General features: G+C 35.7%; 1 protein-coding gene across 3 annotated transcripts in view; it reads left to right on the top strand.

Annotated features, from left to right (window-relative positions):
* PTAR1 (protein prenyltransferase alpha subunit repeat containing 1) overlaps positions 1-13513 on the top strand; it is a 40899-nt gene extending 27386 nt beyond the window's left edge. Inside the window, exons 5-8 of one of the 3 annotated variants that reach the window (XM_072959575.1) lie at positions 220-433; positions 8628-8932; positions 10891-11238; positions 13108-13513. In XM_072959575.1, the coding sequence (XP_072815676.1) occupies positions 220-433; positions 8628-8932; positions 10891-11233 (862 nt within the window). In that variant the 3' untranslated portion in view covers positions 11234-11238; positions 13108-13513. Of the gene's footprint in view, positions 1-219; positions 434-1693; positions 1866-8627; positions 8933-10890 lie in introns of those variants that run through there. The other 2 variants (XM_015243664.3, XM_072959576.1) reach the window with 2 other exon arrangements.
* Positions 13514-14935: the final 1422 nt, after the last annotated feature.

The following is a 14935-nucleotide window of genomic DNA, read 5'->3' as shown; positions in this document are numbered from 1 at the left end:
CCTACCCGCCCCCCACCGTCCAGGCTGTGAAAATTATGTCTTTAAAAAACACAAAAACAAAACAATCCCCTCTCCCCCTCAAAAAAGAAAACTGGACTAATAGGTATTATTTTGCATTGACTGTGAATGGCAGTTAAACTAAGAACAAAGAAAACTCGGTTGTTTTCCTCTCTGTTTTATTTTCTTTCCTCATTTCTTTCCAACATGTTACCTTATCAGGCGATGGGTGCTACAACAGCTAATTCAGGGATCCTCCTTGCCTTCCTTTGTGACCAAAGGAAACTTGGGAATAATTCCTGCAGAAAGGACACAGCAACTAATACGAGAAGAGATGGAGGTCTGTGGTGAAGCAGCAGGGAGATACCCAAGCAACTACAATGCCTGGTCACATCGCATCTGGGTTTTACAGCACCTGGCCAAGCTAGACATCAAGGTAGGGCTGTTACTGTGTGTCCCTGTCTGCCTTTTAAATCTTCTGGTAGTATAGTAGTTCCTTCTCAGAGGAGCTTTAAAGGCAAAAAGTAGAAAAACTAATGGCCCAGTAGTCTGGAGAGGATTGTAACAGCTGATACCCCCAGGGAAACCCTGGCAAATTTAAAAAAAGCTTTCATTTCTCACCAGCATGGTTTTGGCACTCTTAGGCTAGTGCGTTGGTAGAACAGAGCAGGTTTAAACAATAAGACTGAGTATAATTCATTTTGTCCTGAAAGAGGAAGAGATTATTAAACCTTATAGAACTGAAATTGTTCTTTCTTGGTATATGGTTTGGTTATGTGACTTCATGTGCTAAATCGGCTGGCTGGCTGTTCACAGTCTCCTCTCCAGGGGAGGGAGACGATCCCACCCAGGTGTTCCCAAACTTGGCTGAGTCTATAAATTATCTGAGGATTCCTAAGTCCCACGCCAGGCCTACTGAATCAAAATGAGGGTAGGATTTAGAGATCAGTATTTTTCACAGGCTCAGAGGGTTATTTGGATGCAGAGTCAGGTTGGGAGCTATCACAACCTAATCCTTTTAGTTTAGAAATGAGGAGATGGAAGTTTCCTGAGAATTTTAATGGCTTAGACTTAGCCACAGTTGTGTCATTTATTATTCATCAGAGTGAGAACCAGGTATCCTTGCCCTTCTTTTTACATACTACAGCTTCTCTATTTTTTTTCTTCACTTCATGAGGTATCAGTGCCAAAGAATCTAGAGTACTCTTCTAAAAGCTTCCCAGGCTTGAGACAATTTCAGGGGATCAAAATGCCTCATGTGATGCTTTCAGATTAATGGAGAAGCACTCTCTAATTTTCATTCACCACCTCCTCCTTCCCACATCTCTCTTCAGGTTCCCTTTCCTCTCTCTGTTTCCTAGTCAGAGATACTTCCAGAATAAACAGAGTTTTCATCTCTGAGGGATTTTAAGCCAACAGTTCTGAAAGAGCATCCCCTCCCTCCCATTTATGTGGCTTCATGCTTCAGGAAGGGAGGCCACGTAATGGAGTGGAAAGAGAAAAGACAGAATCACATTGACCTGGGTTCAGATTCTGGCCCTGCTAGCTATGTGTGGAAAGTAAGGCTTTAATGTTTTCATCTATGAAATAAGGGCTCTGCTGCCTGCCTCAGTGGATTATTGTGAGAATTACTTGTGTTAATGTGTATGAAGTATTGGACTCACTAAATTTTAGTTCCTTTCTCTGTTGCCCATAGATTGAACGTTTAGGTGCAACTTGGCTACCAGTTTGCTTGGTCAACTCAGTGCAATTCATTCATGAAGAAATACTGAAACCCTATCATTCCCAGATACTAGCCTGTACGCTGGGTGTAGCCTAAAGACAAACAGATTGCTCTCAACAAATTGAAAATCCAGTTGAAGAAACAGGTACCAACAATTACAAAGCAGTGTGACATTTGCAGAAACTGAGGGAATCTCAGGGTACGGTGGGAGCACTGAAATGGCTCCTTATCCCAACTGGACTCATTGGAAACAGCTGCTAGAGAGAGGGATGATGCTCTGTCAGGAATTCGGAGGAATGAATACATGGTACCTGGTGGGTTGTGGGGGTATGGAGTGCTTTAGAGCCAGTCATCTCAGCTCCACAACTTGGTAGCCTGTGGGAGGTGGGGAAGGATAAGGGAAAGGCTGAGGATAAAGGCAGAGTCCAGGTGTGCTGAGAGATCTTTAGAACCTTTCCTGCCTTGGGCTGGACCTTTTAAAGTGGCAGTCCCATAAATCGGAAACACGAGGCCAAGGTGATATTCCCAGTTACTTGAGACCATCCGATGTTAAAGATGACAACTCATTAGTGATGTGTTGACTCAGCTGCCATGGCCCATGCTAGGCTTATACACGTCAGCCTGCCCTGCCCTGCCAATTGGAGTCTCGGCACCCTTTCTGTCACCACCCTCACCCAGTGTCTCTCACTCTTAGTGAAGAGTGCTGAATTTACAAAATCCCCTTTTCTGTTTTTGTAAGCCATTGGGCCCACCTAGGAGATCATGTCCTACTATGCTTTGTCTGTTAGAGGAAGTTATCGCAAAAGTACCAGTTATCTAGAGCAGCTTAAAAATGCATATAAAATGAACTGGTATTTTTTTACTTAGAAAATTGAAAATGATTTTTTAAAGTGCTGATATCCAGCATTGATAAGGGTATGAAGACAAGCACTCTAGGGATTGGTATAATCTTACCAAAGGGCAATATGGCAGCGTTTACCAGACTTTCCCCCTAAAATGTGTTATCTCTAACCTAGGAGTTCTGCTTCTAGGAATTCATCCTGAAGGAAAAATGGGAGATGCAGTATGATTTAGTGATTAAAGACTCCACTCAGTGGTCATACAGACATAACTTGAATCCTGACTTTACCACCAGTTTGCTGTGTGGCCCTGAAAAGTTTTCTTAGCCTCTCTAACCTTCAGTTTCCTCATTTGTAAATTGGGGATGATAATTCCTACCTCATCAAGTGATGTAAATTAAATGGGAGAATCCACCTAAAGTTGGTATCACAAGTGCCCTTACTAGTGATCAATAAACACTGGCTAGTATATTAAATATGGAAGGTTGATATATGAAAATACTGTTTATAATAGTGAAAAACTGGAAACAGTCTAATCCTCCAATAACAAGGGATTGCTGCATTACAGCCCATCACAAAGTGGAATATTTTGTTGCTACTAGAAGTTATATTTTGGAAGATTATTTTAAATAAAAATGTTCACAATAGGTTAAGGATATAAAACTAAATAAATAGGAGATAGGTCTAATGTAGTTTTTAATACGTTATTAGCATTGAATGATATTTAATGTGCTTAGAACAGGGCCCAGCATCTTATGAGTGCTCAACAGATATTTATACACACGTACACACACGTACACAATGCTGTTATTGACATATTTTCTTGTATTTTCTATAAGCATGTGTTAATTTTCTATTCAGAAAAAAGGGTTAGAGAATAAAGAATGTTTAATAGTGCTAGAGGGTGGAATTATACGAAGTTTTAATTTTCTACTTTTTGTTCCCTGTGATGTTTATGTGTTCCAGTGGACATATATTTAAGTAAATTTTAAACTAGTCTCACTTTTGAGGGTGGGATAGAAGGAAACAATCACAGTTGAACAAAGTTTACTATATTATCTAATTAGAAGTTGATATGGTGTGTCACGTGAAAAAGCACATAGGATCATTTTTCCAAAAAAGATATACACATGGCCAATAAAGACATAAAAAGATGTTCAACATCATTAGCCACTGGGGAAATGTAAATCAAAACCACACTGAGATATCATTTCACAGAACTAGAATGACAAAGTTAAAAAGACAGACTATAACAAGTGTTGACAAGGATGTAGAGAAATTGGAACCCTTATACATTGCTGGTAGGAATATGAAATGGTGCCGCCACTGGGGAAAACTGTGTGACATTTCCTCAAAAAATTAAACATAGAAACACTGTGTATGACCCTGCAGTTCCATTGCTAAGCATATATACAAAAGAATTGAAAAGATACATTTATACCAAAGCTTGTATGAGAATGTTCATAGCATTATTCACAATAGCCAAAAATAGTAGTACCCCAAATGTCTAGTATCTGAGGAATGGAAAAACAAAATGTGATATATCCATACAATGGAGGAGTTTTCAGCCATTGAACAAGGAATGAAGTTCTGCTGGATACTATAACATGGATGAACCTTGAAAACATCATGCTGGTTGAAAGTAGTATTCCATTTATATGAGATATTCAGAGTCAGCAGAGCAGATTAGGGGTGCTAGAGACTGGAGGAGATGGGAATAAGGGTTGTTTTGGAGGTGACAAAAAGGTTTTGAAAGTATAATCATCAGAGAAATGGCAAGTCAAAACCACAGTGAGATATCACCTCACACCTCTCAGAATGGCTATCATCAAAAAGTCTACAAATTACCCTAGTCCACTGTTAGTGAGAATGTAAATTGGTGCAGACACAATGGAAAACAGTATTGAGATTCCTCAGAAAATTAAAACTAGAACTACCATACAGTCCAGCAATTCCACTCTTCAGTATGTATATGAAGAAAACAAAAACACTAATTTGAAAAGATGCATGTACCCCAATGTTCATAGCAGCATTATTTATAATAGCCAAGATATGAAAACAACCTAAGTGTCCATCAATAGATGAATGGATAAAGAAGATGTGGTATATGTGTGTATAGACACACACACATGCATGCACACAGTGGAGTATTACTCAGCCATGAAAAGTAATAAAATCCTGCCATTTGCAACAACATGGATGGACTTAGAGGGTATTATGCTTAATGAAATAAGTCAGACAGAAAGATGCTATGTTATCACTTATATGTGTAATCTAAAAAAATGAAACAATCGAATGAATTTAACAGAAACATACTCATAGATACAGAGAACAAACTATGGTTGCCAGTGGGGAGAGAGAAGGGGGGAGGGGCAAGTTAGGAGTAGGCGATTAGGAGGTACAAACTACTATGTATAAAGTGAATAAGCTACAAAGATATACCGTGCAGCCCAGGGAAATACAGCCACTATTTTATAATAACTTTAAATGGAGTATGATCTATAAAAATGTTGAATCTCTATGTTGTACACCTGAAATTAATATTGTAAATCAACTCTACTTCAATTATAAAAAAAGGAAAATATACTGGAATTAGACAACAGTGATGACTATGTAACTCTGTGACCTGTACTAAAAATCAGAATTTATTTTTCAACTTCAAAAATTGATCCTAAATAATAAAGCTGCAAGGAAAGCTGGAAATTGTTGAAAAAAGAAAAATGAGAAACATTGTGTATAACCATATATTTAAATGTTTATAGAAATAGAGTAATTAAAACTGTGGTACTGGCTCAAAAATAGACACAATAATGGAAGAGTATATAAAGCCCAGAAACAAATCCCAATGCATGATATTTACAAATTTCATGCATTATGAATATGTCATTTCACATATCCTTTGTTTGGTTTGTGATGCTGATAAGATTGACTTTTTAGAATTGTTAGATTTTATTCTATTTTTAGATCGCAACTATTTTTAACTAAGTTAACTATTGTTAACTAAGATTAACAATTTTAATCTAATTGTTAGATTTTAATCTCATATACGAAACTGAACTCTAAATGAAATAAAACATACCTGAAGAAAAAATACTTAAAAAATCAATTGCAGTAGTATATTAAGAAAAATATTTACAATGCAGACTTAATACCTTTAATATATAAAGATCTCTTACAAACCCATAAGAACAGTAATTGCTATCACAAAGAGTAAGTTAAGCAATTCATAAAAGAGCTGTATTAGGCAATACAGGCAATTTGTAAAAGAAATAGAGGAAGGAAAAGTGAATAGGAAAAATTATTTAGCCTTAGCAATAATTAAGGAAATGCAAATTAAACATGATTTTCCACTTAATAAATTAGTGAAGATTAAAGTATTGGTGAGGAATTTAGGAAACAGACATTAAGGTATATTTCCAATAGAAATATAAATTGTACAGCCTTTCTGGAGGGCACTTTAACAGTATATATCAAGAACTTTACAAAGTTTTTCTCACTGTTCTAGTAAGTATACTTCTAGAAATTTCTTCTAAATAAAAAATAGGATATGCACGTAAATTTATATATGTACAGAAGAGTGTTTCTTACACAAGGTGGAAACAAAAAGAGAATGGTTAAATTGTGATCATTTTTAGGGTGAAATGTTATGCAGAAGTTAAAAATTATGTTGTAGTGTAATAGTGACATGAGAATATATTTATAATTTAAGTGGAATAAGATTTCAATATAAAAGAGTATCCCAAATTTGTGTTAAATAAACTGTGCACACGCATACATAGAAAAGCTGAAAGACTGATTGTATGCTGGCTAATAGGATAATGAGTGATTTTTTTTTCTTCTTTATGGTCTACATTTTTACATTCCTCTATAATGATCATTTTGTATCACTTTTATAGTCAGAAGAAAAAACCAAACGTTATATTAAAAAATTTATAGGACTCAGGGCATATGTATATAAGAACAAGGATTTTCAGTAGTCTTTCATTTTAAACCTGTTATCTGTTTCATAGCCCTGCTTCTATAGTTTTCTTATAACTTATTTATTCATTTATTCATTTTTTATATGGAATGTTGGAAGAGAATAATGATATTTAAGGTATATCATATAAAGGTCATTTACTCTGTCAGTGCCTTATATTTAAGCCATATTTTTATGCAGTATCTTTAAGGTCACTTAAAAGTAATTGCTGTCTTTTTTTAAAAAAATCATTGTCTATAGTTTTTTTATCTAGTAAGAAAATGCCCTCAAATTCCTGTTAAAAGTTTCTTCTCTAGTTTAGTGTACATCTTACATATTAGGGAAAAGAATATAGTGAATTTTTCTGTTAGTCTCAGAAAAAAATTTAAAGGAATTAAGTTAGTTTTGTTGAAAACCTTTAATGTATATGCGGGGGTTTTTTGAGTCAAAATTACAATAAATTTTATTTTTTATATGTAGAAATATGCAGTAAGAAATAATCTAAAGATTTTTCACGTTATATAAATTCCTTTTAAACAAGTTTTGTATTCTTTTCAATGCATATTAAGAAGCTGTACCAGAATTTAAAAGCTGCTATATTATAGCCTGAATGTCCTGCAGGTTAATTCCTCAAAAATGTAATTCTTCAGAAAAACCCTTAAGAGTAGTTTTTGTTTTTGTTTTGTTTTTTTCAGGTAGAAGTTTATCTGGTGCTATTTTGCTTACCTTTTGACTCAAATAAGGAGTCTTTTGTTTTCCATTTCTCAGAGACCCACCAGCAGTAGCCTCTGAAATAAATTTATGTGGCTATGAACTAATTCATTAGAATTTAAAGGAGCTTTTTAAAACATTTCACGATATAACTCAGCCATCCTGGCTTGGAGTTATCTAATCCCTCTGTACTATTCACTTTATTTATTAAATTGAACATTCATTCATTGATCCATAAAATACTTATATATATATAGGGTGATGGAAACATTATTTAGGAATAAGTATTTCAAAGAACTTACAGAATTTAGTGGGGATAAAAAGATGTACAGAAAATTTTATAGTATATATGGTAGAATACACGAGGACTGTGGAGGTTCAGAAGAGGGAAAGGCTTCTCCTAGGGAAGATAACGGACCATGAGGAGTGGAGACGGACCTTGGTTAAGGAGAAGGCATTTGTCTGGAACCTTTGAGTGGGTGAAAGCAACTTTTGGCGTTGTGTGGTCTATATTGTTCACTGTTGACTAGTATATGTCTTTATTCCTTAGCTGGTCTGAAAATCCTCTGATGGAACCTGGTAGGCCGTTGGATACACCTTTTCCTAATCAAAACCCATTTGCATTGACTACCTGTCCAAAACACTGCCAAACAATTTTTTTTTATGAATACTGCTTTTCTTTTTATCATTCCATTTGAAATTCTTTAGTTTGTGAGATTGATAGTACAAAGATTTAAATAATTCACTGCTGAATTTTGTCTTACCTACTTAAAAAAGCCATTTATCATTGATTTTAAGTATGAGAGAAATAGTGAAAGTCATGAGTCTTTGAAAATTTCTGTTATTCACGCATCATGTTTTTGTACTAAGCCTTTAGAATTAGGTAGTGAACAAAACAGACATGGTCTCTGCCCTACTGACACTTACAATAAAGGAGAAATAATTACATTGAGTCTCTTGTTGAACAAATTGTAAGTTAGATATAGTACAAATTCATTAAATGTGGAAGGTTTCCATCAAACTGACCTCCTGAATTTATATTTTCCCTTCAACGTAAACATTGCTTGAAAGTGAGCACCCTAATGTTTATCATTATTTTAGAATTTGGCTTTTCTACATATGTGCCATTCAGAATGTGATTGATCAAGGTCCAGGGAAAGGTCCTTAAGCTCTGTTTCATTAAAAAAAAAAAAGCCATTGCTTTATAAAGGAAAGGGAAAACTAGTATTTACTGAACTACCACTAAGTGACAGCACTGTGTTGGATGTTGTATACACAATATGGGTAGGAATGGTATTGTCAAAACAGAGAATGAATCAAAGAGAAATCCAAAGCATTAATGGAGAAAGTAAAACCTTTGGCAATTCTTCATTTCACTTCCCTTTTTTCTTCCTACAAGATTCTTCTTGATGAACTATCTTCTACTAAACACTGGGCATCCATGCACGTTTCAGACCACAGTGGATTTCACTACCGCCAGTTTTTATTAAAGTCTTTGATTAGCCAAACCATGACAGACGGTTCTATATTGGAACAAAATCCTTTGAGAAGTGAGCCAGCCATAGTTCTTCCAAAAGATGAAGAAGCAGTGGCTTCAGCAGAGGAATCAAGAATAAATCTTCCCCATCTTCTAGAAGAAGAAGTTGAATTCAGCACTGATCTTATTGATTCATACCCAGGCCATGAAACCCTTTGGTGTCATAGGTAAGAGAAGGGAAGATCTGTTTCCAGCCTTAAACTGTTTATGTCCTTAGAGCTGCAGAAGGTCTTACACCTGACTCCTGCCTACTTGGGTAAATGTGGTAATCTGATTGTGGAGCTTTGCCTGTGTGGTTCAGAGGAGTTTGTGTTACCATATCCTCCTCCTCATGGTCATCATCAATAGGAGGTTCCTCATGTAGATTTTTGCCAATGACTCAAGATGATAGTCTTCATCATTGACTGCACAACGGAATAATGTGTGTTACTTCCAAACTAAAAAGCTTCTGGACTACCTCCTTGGAGATCCTGATATTTAGCATATCTGGGGTGGAGTGCTGCCATATTTTTTTAGATAAAAAAACCCTAACAGATAAATTTGATATACAGTCAGGGTTGAGACCATTGATTAGACTCAGAATAGTTAAGCTTTTGTTCTTCCCACCATGATGGCCTACAAATTAACTTATGTTGAGTATAATCTTTTGACACTTTGTTTTTTTTAAAGTAAAATGTACTTTGAGAGTGGATCAGTATTGTTAGGAAGGAGTGAAAGAGGGTTAGCAACCTCATAACTTAAGTTTCCAGTATATTTTCACAGTAATTTTCATGTTGAAATGAAATCCAGATGTGGGAGCCCCCTGATTGTTTTATTTTGGATTATCATTTAGTTGGAGACATCTTTGGTGTTATATATACAGATTTTACTTGAGGTCATAAGATTCTCTTTGTAGACAAAAGACTTAGCTGTGCTAGGCAGTAGATAGGCATTTTTAATATTTGTATATTTTTAAATTAATTGTTCCCTTTTTCCAGTGTAAATATATTTGGAAGATATTATTAGAAGATGGAAAACAATCTCCCCTCTTTGGCGCCTTCATAAATACAGAATTTTCTTTGTCTCTTAAAAACAAGATGCTCTTATTCCACATTTTTAGGAGAGAAAGATCTTGACTTGCATATTGTTTTGGTATTTAGACACAATAGTAAGGCTCAGAAAATATTGAAAATTTTATTTGTTTGAGAGATGGATTTTTTAAAACAGAAACTTTCTTTGTTCATTTAAAGATTAATTGGAGTTTTGAGTGGGAAGAAGAGATAGTTGGGATGACCAGTATATTACATAAGCCAGTTTTCTACTGATTCAGTGCCCTTAAGCAGCTTATCTGTCCTTTAAGTTTTATCTTTTGTAAAATGGATATGTTATATGCTCCCTTGTCTACTCCAGAATAAGCTGGGAATGTGAATAGAATTCTTTTTTAAGGGCTTAGAGTTGCTAATATGATGGATGAGATATAAGAACCTAGTTTCTGTGTAGTTTACCTTATTTTGTGCAGTGGATGTGCACCCCAGTGAGTCATAGTTTTTGGAGGCTAAGCACATGGATCTTCGTTTGTGACAAATAACTCCAGATGATTCTAAGGGCAGGAGAACTGTGTCTTTCAGCAGCGTTTTCTTAGAGCCCAGCACATCCCTACTGCATGTGGATGTTTAGTGAGACTATAGTGATAGGTTTAGGCGAAAGTTCAGAGGTTTTCTAGATAATAAGACCAACCACAGCAGTTCTGTTCTTACGAAAGTTAATTTTTAGTTTTGTTGTATATTTTAATTTATAGCAAAGATTGGGCTAAGACCTATTTCTAGTTTCATATTGTAGTTACAAAAGTAACAACTCCAAGAGATTGTCATCATCTTAGTCAACGTTTTTTAAAAACCTTTGAGGTAGTATTCTTTCTCATAAGCAAACTAGTAATCTGGGTTTGTAACACTCTGTCCAGATACCCAGAGACTCATCTTAAGTGTTCTTCTTCCTTCTTCTCTCAGATAGCTCTAGGTTACAAAGGAGGCAGTGAACTGAATACTGTATATTTTGAAATTATCAGTTTACGTTTTTGCTTTTTCTGAAAAGCTTAACTTTGTGATTTTTCTTTCTCTATTCTCTTCCTCCCCCTCCTCTTTCATAGGCGGCATGTCTTCTACCTTCAGCATCACTTAAATAGTAGGTTTCCTCACAGCATGACACAGTTGTCACCTGCAGACAGCCCTGGGGGGACTTTGAGTGACTTGCACCTCATCCCAGCAGGCTCCCACACGTCTCAGGCAATGGAAGTGGATGGACTTAGTGACTCTAGCAAGCAGGGATATTCCCAGGAAACCAAACGCCTGAAGCGGACGCCAGCTCCAGACTCCTTAGGCCTGGAAATGGAGCACAGGTTCATCGATCAAGTATTGTCCACCTGCCGGAACGTAGAGCAGGCCAGATTTGCCAACGCATACAGAAAATGGCTGGTTACATTGAGCCAGTGAAAGAGGTGGAGTAGTCCTACAAGGTTCCCCTTTTAGTGCAATATTGCTTTTCCTTATTTACATAGTTGCATGGACCATTTGCTATTATTGGCTAGCTTTATGTTCTTCATCTTTAGGTTAGAAATCTATAGTAAATCTTTCATTTTATTTATTTTGTTAAGAACTGGCATTCCTTTGGGGATAAAATAATTGTGTAGTTCCTTCCTGCTAAACAGTGAGTCTTAATTTTTTCTTTTTAACTTCTGATCCTTTATATTTCTATACTTGAGGCTTTTCTCGTTTGGTTCTCCAAATTGGTTCACACACACCTCTACCCACCTCAGTGCAATTGCTGCATAGGCTAATTTTTTTTAATTAAAAATTTATGTTGTAGTTCAGCTTAAGAACAATACAAATGCAAAATTACTCAATCTAATTGTCATTTTGAGATTCAGGTGGCCAGATGGATAGATATGTGAAAATACAAACCATTTCTCTTTCTCTAGCATGTTCTACTCAAGTCAAAGACCGACATAACCAAAGTCAGAATATTGAGATTTATATGAAACACATGCTTCCAATGTTATCCATTTTAAAAATGGTTATTTAAAAAAAGTAATTTTAAGAGTTTATGTAATTGTAGTGGAAAATTATTTTTATTACTAGCTTTGATAGATTGTTTTTACCTCAAATTTGGCATATGCCAAAAACACTCAAGTCAACCCTTATGAAAGTCATTTTCAAAAAAAAAGCCTAGAATGCCATTTTTAGTTATTACTACTTATTTTCCTTCCAAATTCATGATGAAAAATGGGAGACTTAAGGATAGAAATGTAGCCATTAAAAATCTTCCTTTTAAAAAATTTAAGTTATTGAGGATACACTGGATAAACTATAAACTTTTTATCAAGTGATTATTAAAAGTTTACTGGCAAAAGCTGGGGGAAAGGATAGTTTTGAAGGTTATTTCTTCAGTCTTTATTTAAAAAAATAAAACAACTGAAAAACATCTATATTAACCTTAACAGGATTGAGGTACCAAAGTATCCACCTTATAGCTGTATCTTATCTTTTCAGTGACAAGGACTGGATTTTTCAGGTCGATGAGACAAGTGTAGGGAAAGGGCCAGGTAATGTCTAACTTTTTAATATAGTTCCCCCTCATAAATGCTCTGCATTTCTTCTTTCCACACACCTTTCTCTTTATTTTCCCAATCCCTTGTATTTTTTTTTTGTCATCTTCACTTTTAATGTATCTTTTTTAATCTGTCTTATTTCAGGGATATGTACTAAAGATATTCTCCTGTTTGTTTGCAGTTAATTCCATATCCCGTTACACACATATACACACGAAATATGAATATGAACTTCCACTCCTTCTAAAAGTTCCCCTAATAATGGACGCTGTCTGTTGTCCTACGTGTGTATGAAATGTAATAGTAGCAGGAACAAGTGTGATCACTATGCTTTGCCTGTTCTCTGTTTTATATGCTGGATCACCTGTAGGGTGGGGAGACAGGGAGAGGTCTGCCTGTCCCTGCATTTGTCTCACTATTATGGAGACTCAGGACTTGAGTGAGGAGCATTGCCTTAAGGGAAAAGAATAGATCCTGTACTTGTGCATCATGATTTTGTGGAATGGCGAACTATCGAGTGAGACATAAGAACACCAAAAAATTGTCTAGACTGATCCTTGTAGACAGAAGCTGCTCTTCTCTCTTATGGCAAAAAATTACCTTTTTGTAGCTTTTAGAGAATTTAGGTGAGAAAATGGTTGGCATTATGAGCATAATTCTATGACCCTTTGTGTACAGAGCATATTTTGAATCAAATACCTCAAGGTCTACCTGGACCTCTGGATAAAACCATTAATTTATGATTTTTAGCACCTGCAGGACTTGGAGGGCCGACTAGACTACACAGAGATGACATGGAAGATTCAGCCCATTCCACCAATATGTGTTGCCAAATTCTGGCCTCACTCACCTTTTTTCCTAAGCATTATTTTAAGTATCCCAAGTAATAGGGCTTCTTATGCTTTGACGTGAGAGTGTTGGGATATGAGTATATGCGATACCCTGTGGAACATCAGCTAAATTTTATAATGCTCCACTCTTTTTTATACCTTCCACAGAGTCTCTTGCCCTTCTTTGGTGTTAACTATCTTCATATGTTTTAAGTCTCTTAACCAACCTCTGCCTGAAGCCATGCAGTCCTTTTAATATATCTCGGTCTGCTGTCTTCCTAATAAAGTTTTAAGTAGGGAGTAAAAATACAAATATCCAAAGGATACTGCTTGTATATGACTTTTGTGTGCTCCTTTATTCTAAAATTTGCATTTTTCAGGTGTTCATTCACAGAAAAGCCTTGTATCACTCTATATGGTTGTGGTTTTTTTCCTAAATGGTTGACATCTAAACTCACTAGCTGTGGCATGATAATATCTCTTGGACTGAATGAGGTCATGCAGTGGAAAGGATGTGTCTATTTTTAGGGACTTGGTGGTCTTCACCTGTTTTTCTATGAATATGTTATACTCCTTTTTTAAAGGAAAAGATGATTTAGATTGACACACATTTACTCCAGCTTTCACTGGAAGAATAGTAGGCCATCCTGTGGATCAAGAATACTAATAACAAGCAAAAAAGCAATAAGATCTGTAAATAACTCTACCACCAGCCCCCCCCACCTGACTTTTTTTTTTTTTTTTTGGTGGGCCTATTTTGGTAAAGTGGTGTTACCAGATTCTGTGTGTCTTGCACATTGTGAGGACTTGTTAAATATTTATTAAATTGATGAATGATTAACTAAAGACACAAAAGATTGATCATGAGTGATGGATAAGAGTGAGTTATGATTGACAAATTGACGGAATAGAGCAATGGATTGTGAATGAATAACATATTCTGCCTTCATGATACTTAGGGAGAGCTATTGCATATAGAAAGTTAATTTAGATTTTTTTTCCTTAGTTAAATTACCTTGTTTACACTTGTTAAATCCCAGCCAGGAAATGCAGCTGTATAATATCAGTTAACTGTACTTTAATATATATTAAACATTCATAGAACTAGTGAAGACCATTCACATTAAAAGCACTACTTTCTGTTCACTTATGATGTTAGAGGACAGATCTTGCCAGTAGAGCCAGAGCCACTCTTGGGGTATCTGAGGAAACTCTGATTTCAAAGACTTATTGATCTGTGTCTGTGCATGAGCAGTCATCTTATGCTTCTCCTTTTCCCCTCCCCAACTTGAACTGTGGACCTTTTAGAAACTCCTTAAACCTGTGTGAGTCATTTTTTTAAACTTCAGGATTTGATACCTATTAGTGTCCCTTTTTTCTTTTCTAGGTTTTAGCATTTTATTACCTCTTTGAGAACTCTGGGCCTAGACTTTTAAGTCATACTTCTTATTCCTATGGTACGATTCTAATTTAAATTAAAGGCTCCATTATTTATCAGGTTAAATATACATGATGTCACTCAAAGCCACTAACTCTTCACATAAGGGCTTATGTGACTCAAGAAGTGCAAACAAAAGTTCTTGGATTCTTCTGTGGCGTTTTGTAGGAAAGTGTATGTGGTAGTAGATTTTGTGTCAGGTCAAGTGAATTCATGCTCATATGCTGAGACATATACATGTATGTGTGTAAAAGCTTCTAATATTGTTGAGAACAAATTGTCAGTCTAGTATTTTTCTCTTAATAGCACAAGATGGTTT

This window comes from Vicugna pacos, chromosome 4, assembly GCF_048564905.1.
Source record: "Vicugna pacos chromosome 4, VicPac4, whole genome shotgun sequence".
Taxonomy (NCBI): domain Eukaryota; kingdom Metazoa; phylum Chordata; class Mammalia; order Artiodactyla; family Camelidae; genus Vicugna; species Vicugna pacos.
This window is presented reverse-complemented; position numbering and strand designations above follow the sequence as displayed.